The sequence below is a fragment of the Podarcis liolepis genome (assembly GCF_965112155.1).
Source record: "Podarcis liolepis genome assembly, chromosome: 12".
Taxonomy (NCBI): domain Eukaryota; kingdom Metazoa; phylum Chordata; class Lepidosauria; order Squamata; family Lacertidae; genus Podarcis; species Podarcis liolepis.
The window spans coordinates 1,328,155-1,344,587 of NC_139563.1; the positions used below are offsets into that span (position 1 = coordinate 1,328,155).

The window sequence follows — 16,433 nt, forward strand, 5'->3', positions numbered from 1 at the left end:
AGACCCTCTGCTCCCTGACTTCAGGGTCCCCCCATGCATGGGCAAAACACATCCCCTCCAACATCTCAACTGATTCAAATAGGGATCCTGTGCCCTAGCCACTCTAGGCAGCTTCCAACATATATGAAAACATTATAAAAGGTTAAGCAAAAATGCTTCCCTATGCAGGATTGCCTTCAGACGGCTTGGGGGTTGGATAGCTCCATCGCCCTCCAACACATCTCCAATGAAAACAGGGACGTCCTAAGGGAAAATGGCTCCTGCCAGCCTAGCAGTTTGAAAGCACGTCAAAGTGCAAGTAGATAAATAGGTATCGCTCTGGCGGGAAGGTAAAGGGCGTTTCCGTGCACTGCTCTGGTTCACCAGAAGCGGCTTAGTCATGCTGGCCACATGACCTGGAGGCTGTACGCCGGCTCCCTCAGCCAATAAAGCGAGATGAGCGCCGCAACCCCAGAGTTGGTCACGACTGGACCTAATGGTCAGGGGTCCCTTTACCTTTAAGGGAAAAGGGGGCATTCCGGGATAAATTCAGAAACCAGGACAGCTTCTCTAAATCAGGGACAGCCCTGGAACATAGGGGCACTTGGAAGGTGTGTGAACAGGCCCTGCATGCACATACCCCTACTGCCCTGGGACTCCCCCTTCTCCCCAATGCAGAAGAAGGAGGAGAAGGAGAAGAAGAAGAAGAAGAAGACGACGACGACCTAGGCCACACATCTCTTCCTCTGGAAAGCAGGAGTTCCAGAGGAGCCCAGAGCATCGCGCACAGCCAGAGATGCTTTATTTTGAGGGACCCTCCTGGCTGGCCTCTGAGCTGCTCCCTCCCTTGGCCAGGAACAGGAGGAGGAGCTGGTCGGGGAAAAGGCTCTGCAAGAAGTAGGCAACCCCATCCTAGAGGGAGAGGGTTGGAAGAGGAGTGGGGGGGGGAATCCTCTTTGGCATTAAGAATAGCTATAGAACAAAAGCTCTGGTGCAGAGCATTAATCTCTTGCATCTCTTCCCAGGCAGAAGGTTCTAGGGGTTGCGCCAACCTTGTGGGGTAGGACTATTGTGGAGCTGGAAAACCTTTGGTGAGCATCTGGTATCTGGCTATGAAACCTCACCCGTCTCCTCAGGGGTGTTGGGATACTACCAGGGAGACAAAGTCCATCATGGCCCCACGTCGCCTCCGTACTTCCATCGATCTCCCGTAGACATGCAGTATCAGCAATTAGCGACACGAGCTCCAGATATAGCTTGCCACATTCCAGGGCTGGTGCACGCTCTTATCAGCAGATAATGCACAGCGTAAGATGCACGCAGGAGAGCATTTTTCATAAGTTTATTCTGCGTTAGTCAGAACAGAGAAAAACATGACTGCCTGCTTCAGTGTTTCAGGCACCGAGAGAGAAACGAAAGCAACAGAAAACATAAACATCCTGTGAACATGAAATGCGCAGACTCTGTGACTCACAAAGCCTGCTCCCTTTTAAGGTGGAACGGAAATATCCTAACAAGGGGAACCTCCAAGGAAGCAAAATCCACCACCATCTTACCACAGAAAGTTCTTCCTGATAAAAAAATTCCTTCCAGTAGCACCTTAGAGGCCAACTAAGTTTGTTATTGGTATGAGCTTTCATGTGCATGCGCACTGTGTATCTGAAGAAGTGTTCATGCACACGAAAGCTCATACCAATAACAAACTTAGTTGCTCTCTAAGGTGCTACTGGAAGGATTTTTTAAATTTTGTTTTGACTATGGCAGACCAACACGGCTACCTACCAGTAACTTCTTCCTGATATTTAGTCACAATCTCCTTTCTTGTAACTTGAGGCCATGGGTTCGGGTCCTGCCCTCCGGAGCAGCAGAAAACAAGCTTTCTCCATCTTCCATGAGACAGCCCTTGAGATATTGGGAGGTGGCGTTCACATATTTCATTCTGCCAGATCTCAGGAGTAAGAAGACAAATAGTTCCTGCTTTTTTGTCACTGAAGATGGGGGACGCTACGTCTACCCCAGTAAATATTCATATTGATTTTTAGTTGTATTTTAGTTCCTTCTCTTATCCAGCATATATGAAAAACTACAATGTGTAAGATATAAAAGAAGCAATAAAAAAAATACAATTAAATATCATGCAACCTCTAGCAGAGAACATTGGCTGGGGCCTGGGGCTGATAACATTGAGGTCATGGTTTCTGGGACAGCTGCATATTCCTGCATTGCAGGGCGTTGGACTAAATCTTCAGAGCCCCTTCCCACTCTACAATTCTGGGATTCTGCCACAAAAGCTACAATAAACTGAGTGAAATCATTAAGTGGCCAGAAATTTTCAAGTGGCTTTTGGTGGTGGGAGTTTGGAAAACCCTGCCGTAAGCTGTGCTGAGCACTTGGGCTGAGAAGCAGCATGCGCACCACCTCAAGGTATCCTTACACATCTGTCCAGTTGTGGGCCAGCGTGGTCCGGGATTGGTATGAGTCCAATGGGCACCTGGAGAGGAGGTCGCTCCAAGGAGACACCAGCCAGGTCCCAGAGGTGAGAGGGGAGACTTCATCAGGTAAGGCCTCCTTCCACCTGCCTTGCTCCACCCTCTAGTTTCTGCTTCTCAGTTTGTATTGTATTATTTTATGTACTGTGGCTTGCCGTTGTTTTATTGATTATAGTTTAGAAATTAGTGTAACTGTTGAGTGGATTTCTGTTTAACTTTTATATGTTGATATTATTATTATTTTATACTATTCTAATGATCGTTGAAGGGATGTGGGTGGCGCTGTGGGTTAAACCACAGAGCCTAGGACTTGCCGATCAGAAGGACGGCGGTTCGAATCCCCGTGACGGGGTGATCTCCTGTTGCTCGGTCCCTGCTCCTGCCAACCTAGCAGTTCGAAAGCATGAAGTGCAAGTAGATCAATAGGTACCGCTCTGGCGGGAAGGTAAACAGCATTTCCATGCACTGCTCTGGTTCTCCAGAAGTGGCTTAGTCATGCTGGCCACATGACCCGGAAGCTGTATGCCAGCTCCCTCGGCCAATAAAGCGAGATGAGCGCTGCAACCCCAGAGTCGGCCACGACTGGACCTAATGGTCAGGGGTCCCTTTACCTTTTAATGATCGTTGAATGTTCCTTTTTTGATGTAGGTTGCTTGTTTTAAAGTTTTGTTTTATTATCACCTTTTTACCTTGCATTAGATTGTTATAAGATGTACATTTTTTGTTTCTTCAGGTTGTAAACCACCTTGAGTACTGTAAGATAGAAAGACAGTATACAAATTAAAAATGAGGGTGGTGATGATGCTGAAGGTGCCCTCCTTGCGGAAGCTCAGCAGGTCGATGGTGACAGTTTGCAAACTGGTGTTCCAAATTGCAGAGAGGGTTTCCTTGCTCCTTGCCCTCCACCTCTCTTATTCTAGGATTCTAGGACGGCGATTCCTGCTCCTTGCACAGATTTCCCCCAGTGCCAGCTGCTCCTTCTGTTTCTGGCCAAGGGAGGGAGCAGCTCAGAGCCCAGCCAGGAGGGTCCCCCCCCCAAATAAAGCCTCTCCTCCGGGTGTGCGCAATGCACAGTTCTGCTTTGGAGAGAGGAAGAAGAGGGGTGAGCTTGGTGCCCCCGGCTTGCCAAGGGTTAAAAGGAGCCGAGCTGGATTACTAGAGAGGAGAGGAAATAAAGGCGGCGGCGGCGGGGGGGGCAGGTCCTTCGGAGCAAAAGCACCTCCTTGCAAAGCCCGTCCCTGCAAAGGGAGGCTGGTGCTTTTTGTCTTGTCTGCGGCGCAAGCGCTGCCTCCGTGGCGCATTCCGGGATCTGGTGAGTCTGGGGGAGAAGCGGGGGCGGGGGGGTCCCAGGGCTGCAGGGGAAAGAGGCATGGGGGGGCTGTTCAGCTGAGGCAATGGGGGCCCCCCAAGTCAGGAAGCAGAGGGTCCTCCCCGCTTCCTCTCTGCAAAGATAGGGAGGGGGCGAGTGTGCAGGAGCTCTGCAACTCTGTTCTTCCACGGTGGCAAGACGCTGCCATTTTGCGGAGAACATAATGGAATGCAGATAAGCCCATTTCAGATTTGTGAATCAGTCACACTTGTCTGCGGGGGTTGTAGCCAGACGGAAACAGTCGGGCATAAAAGATACGCAGAGCAACAACAACGAAAGCCTGGCGTTTGCCATCCGATGTTGGAAAGTCGAGGGCAGACAAAAGAAAGAGCTGCGTCATGGGGCAAAGAGTTAAACCGAGGGAACTCCCTCCCACTGGAGGATGGGATGGGCACCAATCCAGACGGCTTTCCAAAGAGGAGGAGAGGGGTGCAGGGAGGAGGAGGAGAGGGATGTGGGTGGCAGTTCTGTGCGTCCCAGAGTGAGCTTTGAAGCATCTTCGCCAGGATGGAGATTCTCTGCATCTGCTGCTAGTTGCTGCTACCAAAGTGATGGAGGAGGAGATATTAAAATACTGTAATACATCAAACATTAAAAGCTTCCCTAAACAGGGCTGCCTTCAGATGTCTTCTAAAAGTCTGGTAGTTGTTGTTCTCTTTGACATCTGGTGGGAGGGGGTTCCACAGGGCAGGCGCCACCACAGAGAAGGCCCTCTGCCTGTTTCCCTGTAACTTGGCTTCTCACAGGGAGGGAACCACCAGAAGGCCCTCAGCGCTGGACCTCAGTTCAGATGCTTCTGAACTCCAGTTGCTGGAAAACCACAGGCATGGAGAAAGTTGCTGGGGGGCTTCCTGGAAGAGGCCCCTGGAAGAACAGGAGGGGGGACTCAATAGGAAGTCCCATTGGCCTCATCCCGCAGGACTCTCTGATGCTGAGTTCCTCCAGATGCAAGCCAACCCTCTGTTGTCCTTCAGTTAGAAGGAAAGCTTTCCCCACCACCCATTCATCCCACAGGGGTCTTCTCCAGACTTTGACACATGCAGCCTTTCAGGTGTCCCCAGGATCTGTGGAGGCTGAACAGAAAGCCCCGCTGAGAAGCCCTGGAGGTCTCCCCATCCAAGGAATCCAAGGCAGGAGAGGAGATGGGGGTGAAAGAGGCAGCCCCCCCCCCAGTGCTGAGAGTTATTGGGAGACCCTCTCCCCACCATCTGTAATTCCCCGAGGTCCCTGGCAAAAAGGACAGATTATTAAAGCGCACTTGGAGGGTGTCTCCTAGCAGCTCTCCGCATCCTTAAGAAAGTACAGATCCCAGGATTCTTAGGTAGGAGGAAGCCAGTGCTCTCTAAAGTGGGATAATCCTGCTTTGCAGATGCCGGGCATATGGGGACCTGGGAGTGTGTGTTGTCTCTTTCCTTCCTTTTTGGAATTCTGGTTTATTGGGTTTTATAAACAAGGCTCACAGGAGGAATAAAGGATACAAAGAAATAGACCGAGGGTTCTGTTGTCATCTGTGCATCACAAAAACCACACAATAAGTTCATGGGAATGTCTACAACACCTGGATCATTCTTAGTGTACGAGTTCTTGGTTCATGAATTGGTTTAATTAAAACCAGGAAAGGGGGAAACAGGAGAGAGCAGAGTTAACAGGTAACAGTCCACATTTCCTGGCCGAACGCCTAGTCAGGAGCCCTTGGAGTTAGTTGTGCTTAGGTCAAGTGTGAGGCAGAGTCGTTTTTTTATTTTATATTACCAATAAAACAATGTACAGTGGTGCCTCGCAAGACGAAATTAATTCGTTCCGCAAGTCTCTTCGTCTTGCGGTTTTTTCGTCTTGCGATGCACGGTTTCCCATAGGAATGCATTGAAAATCAATTAATGCGTTCCTAGGGAAACCGCCTTCAGACCAGGTCCGGGGACAGTCTGTCCCCGTACCTCTTCTGAAGGCTGGGGGGGGGACGACAAGGGCTTTTCTTCCCACCCCCAGCATTTTAAAAAACCCCGGGACAGCGGAGGACTTCTCCGCTGTCCGGGCGATCTTAAAATGCTGGCGGGCGGCATTTTAAAATCGCCCCGGGACAGCGGAGGACCTCTCCGCTGTCCAGGGCGATTTAAAAGCCCCTGGGAAGGCAGGCAGGGGGGACAAAGACTTTCGCCCCCCGCCCGCCTTCAGAAGGTGTTCCCGCCCCCCCACCCCGCTTCGGAGCAGCGTTCCGAAGCGGGGTGGCTGGGGCAGGTGTTCCCGCCCCCCCGCCCGGCTTCGCAGCAGCGCTACGAAGCCCGGCGGCTGGGGCAGGTGTTCCCGCCCCCCCACCCCGCTTCGGAGCAGCGTTCCGAAGCGGGGTGGCTGGGGCAGGTGTTCCCGCCCCCCGCCCGGCTTCGCAGCAGCGCTACGAAGCCCGGCGGCTGGGGCAGGTGTTCCCGCCCCCCCCCCGCTTTGGAGCAGCGTTCCGAAGCGGGGTGGCTGGGGCAGGTGTTCCCGCCCCCCGCCCAGCTTCGCAGCCGCTTGCTTCAAAAGAGGTCCGGGACCTCCTTTGAAGCGATCTCCCTGCAGCCGCTTGCTGCAAAAGACGTCCGGGGGCAGCGGGGAAGAAGCGCTTCGCTTCCCGCTGTCCCCGGACCTCTTTTGAAGCAAGGGGCGGTGGGGAGAAGCGATCTCCCCGCAGCCCCTTGCTTCAAAAGAGAAGACCCGCTGTCCCCGGGGCAAGCTTCGTTTTGCGAAGCAAGCCCATAGGGAAATTCGTCTTGCGAGGCAACTCGAAAACGAAAAAACCTTTCGTTTTGCGAGTTTTTCGTCTCGCGAGGCGTTCGTCTTGCGGGGTACCACTGTAATGTGCAGATCAACCGCACTGAGCCAAATGGTGTTTCTGGAGGCAGACATCCTGGATTTAGAAGGTCATGACTTAAAATTCGGCTGGCCTGTGTGTCTTTGGTATGGGAAGGTGAAAATTTATAAAAGTTTTATTAACTATATCCTTAGGCAGAATCGGTATAGAGTTGGGGAGAAATATAAAAATCTGCTGGAAAGGAAAACATCTTTATGGCTCTCTCCTATTGGGGCTGTTACAATTAAGAGAGTTAATATGGACAGACAACGGGCAACTTACAGGGAACTGCTACACTATACAGAGGGGGAACCTAAACTGAAATCAATGGAAAGTGTAGGGAGCCATGTGACAGATTGGCTACAATATCATCAGTTACATGAAATGTTTAGAACAGACAGGAAAAAATGTTTTTTGGACCAAAGCTCACACTTTGAAAAAGAACTTTTACAAAACGAAGAAAAACTCTTATCTAAAATGTACAATCTGTTATTAGTTTGGGAAACAAAAGGCGAGCTTGTTGAAGCTTCCATGACACACTGGGCAGTAGACATAATATAGATTTGAATCTCTGGGGGAAACTATGGAAGAGCGATTTGAAGTCCACAGCATGTTATTCCTTGAAAGAAAACTACCTGAAAATGATTCACAGATGGTATCTAACTTTGCGTAGACTTGCTAAGATGTACAAGACTGAATCAGCTAAGTGATGGAGATACAATGAGGCTGAGGGTACGTTCCATCATATGTGGTGGTCTTGTAAAAGAGTATTGGGAAATAATTTATAATGAATTGAAAAAATGTTTGTTTGTTTGTTTTGGAAAAGTACTTTTAGAGCCCTTTTCGTTGGGGATAATTCAGATGGAAAAAGGTTATTTATGTATGCTACTATTGCCACCCGTGTTTTGTTAGCCCCAAAATGGAAAACCAGTGACGTCCCAACCAAAATAGAATGGCAACTCAAGTTGACGGAATATGCCCAGCTTGCAGACTTATAGAATAAGAGAACAAGAAGAATACTGTATACATTTAGAGAAGACTGGAATATATGGGGGGAAATTGTGTAAACTTGAAAACACTGGCAGCATTAAGATAAATTCAACAGTGTAAATAAGTTCTGAGGGATGTAATAATGAAATACTGAATGGTTTAGTTTATATAAGATATGTGGGGATTTATGTTTTGCAAATTGAACCATGGAAGGAGAAGAAGGGAAGTCACTGATATTTTAAGGTTGTTCAAATGAATATTCTAAGTGTAAAATAGAAAAACAATAAACATATAATTTCTCTCTCTCTCATGATGCTGTAATGTTTGTGCACTTCGTTCTGCTAAAATCTTGGAGGGAGGACACTGCCAATTCCCACAGGCTCTCCCACTTTCTTGAGATTCTATGTGTATCTTGAGGTCCCCCCCCCACTTGAGGCTTTATGTTATTGTTGTAAAGCTTGTTGTTATTATTATTATTATTATAAGCAGCCCCCCCCTTTGGTCTGCCCCATTCCGCCTCTTTCCGTGACATTTTTATTCTGTTTCCTGGTTCTTGACACTGAACATGTTCCTGGTTCTGTGTCCCTGGAAGGTTTGCCTGTTCCTCTGCTCCATTTATTACCCAGGACAAGTTATATCAGTGGTAAAATTCCATCTTAGAGTTAAAACAAATGACAGCCATAGGAATAGGATGGGTCTGGATTGTCTCAGGTGTCAGAGGCCTTGGTGAAGGGGGGAAGGAGCCAGACACGCCTCTGGGGAGGGAATTTCCCAACCTGGGAACCGCCCCCAGGATGCTCTGTCTTGGGCCACAGCACACTCCAAACTCTGAGGGTGTTGAAACGACCAAGAGGGTCGCCTGCCAATCTCAGTTTGACGCCATTCATTCATTGATAACACTGAAAGGAAGGCACAAGTAGGAGGATTCATTTAACAGAAATCCCTTCTGTTACCTGCACATTTTGCATATTAACTTTCCTTCCAAGAGCTAGAAACTTACATCTTCCCTTTTCTTTTGTAGGAGAAAGCTCAGAGTCTGGGATGTGGAGTCCAGCCTGCTTCCTAGCAAGACTCCTCCATTCTTCTCCAGGGAACCTATTTATTCTCCAGACCGTGTGTATGAATTTTATTATGGTACAATGTATTTCCTTTTGTAGAATTTGCTAGCAGCTCTACTTAGGACAGACAGAACTTGGCAGAAGACCAAAGGATTCCTTCCGATCTCTTGGGGGATTCCTGGCAGCCCAGATGGATGAGCAAGACTCAGCCGGCCCTGAAGCAGGAAGAGGCCATATCATCCAAACTGGGAGCAGTGGGGGATGCTGGGAAAGCTCTGTGCAGAAGATCCTGGGTAAGGAGGACACTCTCCATTCAGATGTGCAGAGCCAGCAGTTCAGGCAGTTGTCCCACCAGGAGACTGATGGACCCCGAGAGGTTTGTGGTCGATTCTCCCACTTTGACCATCAGTGGCTGAAGCCAGAAAGGCACACGAAAGCTGAGATGCTGGACCTGGTGATCTTGGAGCAGTTCCTGGCTGTCCTTCCACCACAGATGGAGAGCTGGGTGAGGGAATGCGGAGCGGAGACCAGTTCCCAGGCGGTGGCCCTGGCCGAAGGATTCCTCCTGAGTCAGGCAGAGGAGAGGAAGCAGGCAGAGAGAAAGCAGGTGAGAGAGACTTGCCTCTGGATACTCTCAAGGGGCTCTGAACAGGAGGGAGAGTACCCCCTAATTTTCTAATAATGGCTTATCCTTTTTTTGGAAAGCATTCAAGGAAGTTTAGGGTTAGGGTTTACATCTGCCTTTTTTCTAATTCTCCCCATTCTCTGTTTTTAAACCTTGCTCTTTCAGGGGAAGGGTCCATTTGCAGAAATGGCCTTAGATTCTTCTGAGGTTGAGAGGACTCCGTTGGACACCAGAGAGAGGCCTCTGGGTAAGGAGGAATATGTCTGGAGGCGGTTGGAGGATGGATGGTGGCTAACGGATTAAGGTTGGATCCTGACAAGATAGAAGTACTGTTTTGGGGGGACGGGGTGGGCAGGTGTGGTCCTGAATGGGGTAACTCTGTCCCTGAAGGACCAGGTGCGCAGCCTGGGAGTCATTTTGGACTCACAGCTGTCCATGGAGGCGCAGGTCAGTTCTGTGTCCAGGGCAGCTATTCACCAACTCCATCTGGTACACAGGCTGAGACCCTACCTGCCCACAAACTGTCTCACCAGAGTGGTGCATGCTCTAGTTATCTCCCGCTTGGACTACTGCAATGCACTCTATGTGACCTGGAAAGTACAATTAATCCAGAATGTGGCAGCTAGACTGGTGATTGGGAGTGACTGCCAAGACCACATAACACCGGTCCTGAGAGACCTGCATTGGCTCCCAGTATGTTTCCGAGCACAATTCAAAGTGTTGGTGCTGACCTTTAAAGCCCTAAACGGCCTCTCCACCCCCATCACTTAGCTTGGACACTGAGGTCCTCCTCCGAGGATCTTCTGGCGGTTCCCTCCCTGCAAGAAGTGAAGCAACAGGGAACCAGTGAGGGCCTTCTCAGTAGTGGCACCCTCCCTGTGGAACACCCTCCGTTTAGATGTCAAGGAGATTACGAACTATACAGCTTTTAGAAGACATCTGAAGGCAGCCTTGTATCAGGAAGTTTTTAATGTTTGATGCTTTATTATGTTTTAAATATACTGTAAGCAACCCAGAGTGGCTGGGGAAACCCAGCCAGATGGGCAGGGTATAAATTATACTACTAATATTGTTATCATTGTTATTATTATTATGTATTTTTACACAGCTTAAATACGAAATGGCTACAAACAGCCCCATGCATGCAGCAGGTGAGGCTTTTTTTATGGCCAAGCTGTAGTTAGAGATGCCCTGATTCACTCATGGCTTCCTACTTACCTCCGTCAGGTGACACAAGGATGCTGGCAAGACTTCCTCATCCATCTTCTTATGCTGGTGGAGGGGAAGCAGCAGCTCTGGAACCAGACCAGGTAGGGAGAAGGATTGCTTGGGGCAAAGAGGCCGAGAGAGGGGGCAGCCAGGGTTCTCTGGGCCTCAACGAATCTCTTTCACTCATCTCTTGACTTCTGTCAAAACTGCCCTTAACAAAGGCTTAAAATGCCATTCCAGAAGGTTTATGTGCTGAGAATGATGAACAACCACCTCACGTTCACTAGCCTTCTGAATGTTGCTAGTACTATTCATCAGTAGCTTCAGTTTTATTTATATCATTTAATGCTAAAAAAGCTTCTAAGCAGTTGACAAACCATGCGAAACAGTGGCCAGGATTCACCTAAGCAGCCCCATCAGTTACACAATGGAGCTTCTCCGTCCCCGCCCCCCTCACTTTCCCCTGTGCCCACATGTGCCCTTTGAAGTTGGCATTAGGGCACTGGGAAGATTCTCCCCAGCCCAGAAAAGGGCACAGGGAGAGCAAAGAGGAGACCCCTCCGTTTGGCAAACTTGCACAGACAGAATGCTTTGAGGAACACTACATGGAGTTCTACCCATTTACCCCAAGTTAAATCCATCATTAAAACATGCAATAAGAGAATTCCATTGAGACGTTAAAATAAGCATCCATAATTAAAATGTACAGCAAAACAATCCCATTAAAACTACATAGCAGTTAACAGGCAGAAAACAGCAGAACGACATGTGGAAGATAATCTTTATGCTGTCTGACAGCAAGACATTTTTCTTCTTCTTTTAGGGTCTGGTGTGCTTCGAAGATGTAGCTGTTTATTTCACGGACGAGGAGTGGGTGTTGCTGGATCCTGACCAGAGAGCTCTGCATAAGGAAGTCATGGAGGAGAATCGTGGGATCATGGACTCTCTCAGTAAGACTGCCCATTTGATCATAATATCTGTTTTGAAATGCGATACAGTCATACCTCGGGTTACAGCTGCTTTAGGTTGCGGTTTTTTGGGTTACTGACTGCCAAAACGTGGAAGTACCAGAACGGGTTACTTCCGGGTTTCGGCGGATGCGCAGAAGTGCTGAATCTCAACCCACACGTGCGCAGGCGCGGGTTGCAAACGCTGCGGGTTGCAAACGTGCATCCCGCATGGATCACGTTCGCAACCCAAGCGTCCACTGTATATATCTTTATGTGATTCTGACACCCCCACAGCTACCCTTGAATTATCTGTCTTCTTAAACTATGAATAGCCTGGCCTAACTGCCCTGCCCTTTTAAATGTAGGCTTCAGAGTTGTTAGGGAACTTGAAGCAGATTCTGTCACATTTTTTATTTTGGTTTATGCTTCCCACATTTTTGGTTGACCAACGAGATTACTGACATTTGAAATGGCACAAATTATATGACTGGGCCAAGCAAAATCAATAAATATGTATTGCCAGTCAACAGCAGTGAACCCTGGGGTAAGACCTTCAGTTTTTCCTCTATCACAAGCCTTCATGAGCATTGTTCAATAGTTTGGGACTGCATTTTTTCCTGAGGATATGTAATCAATTTCTCCCTTTGTTGCAGGTGGTGATGAATTGCTAATTAAGAACGAGGAAGAGCATGACGAAATCCAAATAGTGGAAAATCCATATATATATTCAGATTGCTGGGAGAACCTCTTTCAGAGCTCCCATTCCACTTCCCTTCAAAACATTCCCATTGGGAATAAGCCATATCAGTGCTTGGAATGTGGAAAAAGTTTTGGGCAGCGTGCCCACCTCAAGGGCCACCAGATTATTCATACTGGGGAGAAACCATATCAGTGCTTAGAATGCGGAAAGCGTTTCAGTCGGAGCACCCATCTCACTTCCCACCAAAGATTTCATACAGGAGAGAAACCGTATCAGTGCTTGCAATGTGGGAAAAGGTTCAGTCAGAGTGCCAATCTAACTTCCCACCAAAGATTTCATACCGGGGAGAAACCCTTTCAGTGCATAGAATGTGGAAAGAAGTTCAGTCGGACAGCCAACCTCATTTCCCATCAAAGAATCCATACAGGAGAGAAACCCTATGAGTGCTTAGAATGTGGAAAGAGCTTCAATGCGAGTTCCAGCCTCACGGTCCATCAAAGAATTCATACAGGGGAGAAACCATATCAGTGCTTGGAATGTGGAAAGTGCTTCAGTCACAGGCCTGGTCTCACGGTCCATCAAAGTATTCATACTGGGGAGAAACCTTATCTCTGCTCAGAATGTGGAAAGAGCTTCAGTAAGAGAGCCCATCTCACATCCCATGAAAGAATTCATACAGGGGAGAAACCGTATCTCTGCTCAGAATGTGGGAAAAGTTTCAGTCAGAGTTCCCATCTCAAGGGCCATCAAAGAATTCATACAGGGAAGAAACTGTATCAGTGCTTGGATTGTGGGAAGAGCTTCAGTCATAGTGCCAAACTCTCTTCCCACAAAATATTTCATATTGGGGAGAAACCATTTCAGTGCTTGGAATATGGAAAGAGCTTCATTGCGGGTTCTAATCTTAATGGAGACCACAACCAAATCCACACAGTGGAGAAACCATATCAGTATTTGGAGAGTTCAGAGATGTTCGATCAGAAGGAAAGTCTCTCTTCACCTCAAATAATTCACAGCAGGGAGAAACCCTATCAGTGCTTGGAATGTGGAAAGAGCTTCACCCAAAAACTAAGCCTAATTTCCCATCAAATTATTCATACAGGGGAGGTACCATATCAGTGTCTGGAATGTGGAAAGAGCTTTAATACAATCACAAACTTCCGTCGACATAAATATATTCACAGTGAGGTAAAACCGTATCAGTGTTTGGAATGTGGAAAGGGCTTCGGTCGGAAAGAAAGTCTCACTTCCCATCAAAGAATTCACACAGGGGAGAAACCCTATCAGTGCTTGAAATGTGGGAAAAGATTCAGTCAGAGTGCCCATCTCACTTCCCATGAAAGAACTCATACAGGGGAGAAACCATATCAGTGCTTGAAATGTGGAAAGAGGTTCAGTCAGAGAACCCATCTCATTTCCCATCAAAGAACTCACATCGGGTAGAATCAAAGAATTGTAGAGTTGGAAGGGACCCCAGGGGTCATCTAGTCCAATTCACCTCTTTCCATCAGAACGTTTCCCCTCATTTTTAGTTGGAATCTGCTTTCTTGTAACCTGAATCCATTGGTTCATGTCCTACCCTCCAGAGCAGGAGAAAACAAGTTTGCTCTATCTTCTATGTGATAGCTTTTTAGATATTTGAGGATGCCTATCATCTCTTCTCTTTTTCAGTACATACCCAAATACCGTTACTGTTCCTCATCAGGCTTGGTTTCCAGAACCTTGATGATCTTGGTCACTCTCCTCAGAACACATTCCAACTTGTCAATATCCTTCTTAAATTGTGGTGCCCAGAACTGAACAGTGGATTCCAGGTGTGGTCTGAGGAAGGCAGAATAGTTTGGTCCTATTACTTCCCTCGATCGGGACACTAGACTTCTGTTGATGCAGCCTGGAATAGCATTAAGTGAATTTGCTGCTGCATCACTTTGTTGTCTCATGTTCAGCTTGTGGCAAGCCAGGATACCCCACCTTATTATTTGTGCAACTGGTTCTTCTTGCCTAACTGCAGAACCTGACATTTGTCCTATTTGAAATCCATTTATTCAGCTTCATGGCCAAATTGGGATTTGAACCCAAGTCTCCCAGGGTTCCTGAAACCCTTATCACTATACCTAATCACTTGCTCTCTAGTAACACTCTTGGAAAACGTGCATGCTTGTGCATCTCCTTAATCTTTGTGTGCAGTGTTCTGGTGTTTTGTATTTAAAGTTGTATACACCTGTCTCAAAGTAATTAATGTAATAGTGGTAAGTAAGTAGAATGGTGGTTTTAAGGAAATTTTAGCTAGGGAGTGGAGGGGGGGGTTAGGAATGCTAAAGTGGGAGATTATTGGCTCCGAGTTTGAAAGCACCAAACAGCAGTTTTCACATAAATCACAACAAGATCTAAGATAAAGATTCGGTTCGGAAACTTCAGCTGGTGCAGAATTCAGCGGCCAGGTTGCTCACCAGAGCAAGATGGTCTGAGCATATTACACCGATCCTGGTCCGACTGCACTGGCTATCGATTAGTTTCCGGGCCCAATTCAAAGTGTTAGTTTTGAGCTATAAAGCTGTAAATGGCTCAGGACCGTAATACCTCAAGGACTGACTTTTTCCATATGAACCCACCCAGACCCTGAGATCATCTTCTGAGTCCCTCCTTCGTGTGCCTCCTCCTTGAGAGGTCTGGAGGGTGGCGACACAAGAATGGGGCCTTCTCTGCAGTGGCTCCCCGTCTGTGGAATGCTCTCCTCAGGGAATTATACACCTTTAGGTGCCAGGCAAAAGTGGTCCTTTTTAACCAAGGCCTTTGGTTAACATCCAATACCCTTTTAAAATGTAGCTCTTTTTGGGGGGGAGTATTATTAGATTATTGCTTTTATTTTATATACTGTGATCTTTTTATGTGAACCGCCCAGAGACCTCTGGGTATAGGGCGGTATATAAATTCAATAAATAGTAAAATAATAAAGATACAAAAAACTCGACAGCGACAACCCCTCACCCCAAAGCCCCAGAGACTGTTCAACAGGCTCAGCCATTGCAGCTGGAGTCAGTCCATCAGTCCTCCCAGGCCAGGTGGGAAAAGGCCTGCAAGGCAGGGAGCAGCTCTCCTGAGATGGTCTATAGTCGCTTCAGTAGAGACAGGTGGAGAGTGAAAGTAGTGGTTGTTTTGAAGCAGTGTTGCATTGGGTAGATTAGCAGTAAAGGAACAGCCTTATAATACCCCTTGTTAGGGATGTGGGTGGCGCTGTGGTCTAAACCACAGAGCCTAGGATTTGCCGATCAGAAGGTCGGCGGTTCGAATCCCTGCGACGGGGTGAGCTCCCGTTGCTCGGTCCCTGCTCCTGCCAATCTAGCAATTCGAAAGCACGTCAAAGTGCAAGTAGATAAATAGGTCCCACTCCGGCGGGAAGATAAACGGCATTTCTGCGCGCTGCTCTGGTTCGCCAGAAGTGGCTTAGTCATGCTGGCCACGTGACCTGGAAGCTGACTGCAGACAAAGGCCGGCTCCGTCGGCCTATAGAGCGAGATGAGCGCCACAACCTCAGAATTGTCCGCGACTGTCAGGGGTCCCTTTACCTTTACCCCTTGTTACAGTTGGGGGAAGAGGTGGGGTCTTTGTGATTTGTTTCCTGTTCTTGTTTTTATCATCATGCACTTGGTGTTTTTATATTGTATATTTATGTTGTGTATTGCCCTGAGATCTGCGGGGGAAGGGCGGTGTACATATATAATAAAATAAATAAACTATTTAAAAAAACAAACAAACCAGGAACATTTGAAAGCATGCATTTATGTACACAAAGTTACCTGGGAACCCTTGTTATCTATCTATCTAGCTAGCTAGCTAGCTATCATCTATCTATGAGTTGCATTCCACTGCACACCACCTCCTTTGCTATGTTAGGGGTGAAGAGTTCAGATAAGAGTTCTCTGTGATGACAGACAGACTAAAGGGGGTGTTTGGTGAAGACCCCAGTAAAGACTCAGGTCAAAGCTGTGCACCTTGGCTCAAGTGGGAAGGGGGCGCAGGCGTGGGGGGCAGTGCCGGAGCAAATCTGAACAGGGAGAAACACCAATTCATGGAACAAACCCCATGGATTACTGTTTTGGACACACCAAGTGGAATGGAAGAAGCGAAAATTGAAGGAATGGTATTTCTAAGTTAGTATGATACATCTTGGCCTACAGGAATGGGTTCAGAAGCTATGGAACTGGATACAAATTAATGAATATTCAACAAAAAATAAATG

The 16,433-nt window shown here is 47.7% G+C and overlaps 1 protein-coding gene across 3 annotated transcripts; it reads left to right on the top strand.

Moving 5' to 3' along the window:
- Positions 1–3,428: 3,428 nt before the first annotated feature.
- Positions 3,429–15,948, top strand: LOC310689310 (uncharacterized protein). 3 transcript variants are annotated; one of them, XM_083466867.1, is made up of 8 exons: positions 3,429–3,780; positions 4,889–5,158; positions 7,574–7,682; positions 8,673–9,316; positions 9,500–9,581; positions 10,562–10,644; positions 11,367–11,493; positions 12,147–15,948. In XM_083466867.1, exons 4-8 carry the CDS (start codon positions 8,900–8,902, stop codon positions 13,634–13,636), a joined length of 2,199 nt encoding a protein of 732 aa, XP_083322993.1. In that variant the 5' UTR covers positions 3,429–3,780; positions 4,889–5,158; positions 7,574–7,682; positions 8,673–8,899; the 3' UTR covers positions 13,637–15,948. The 3 variants fall into 3 exon arrangements, with proteins under 3 accessions (XP_083322993.1, XP_083322994.1, XP_083322992.1); XM_083466868.1 differs by lacking the exon at positions 4,889–5,158; XM_083466866.1 differs by lacking the exons at positions 4,889–5,158; positions 7,574–7,682.
- Positions 15,949–16,433: the final 485 nt, after the last annotated feature.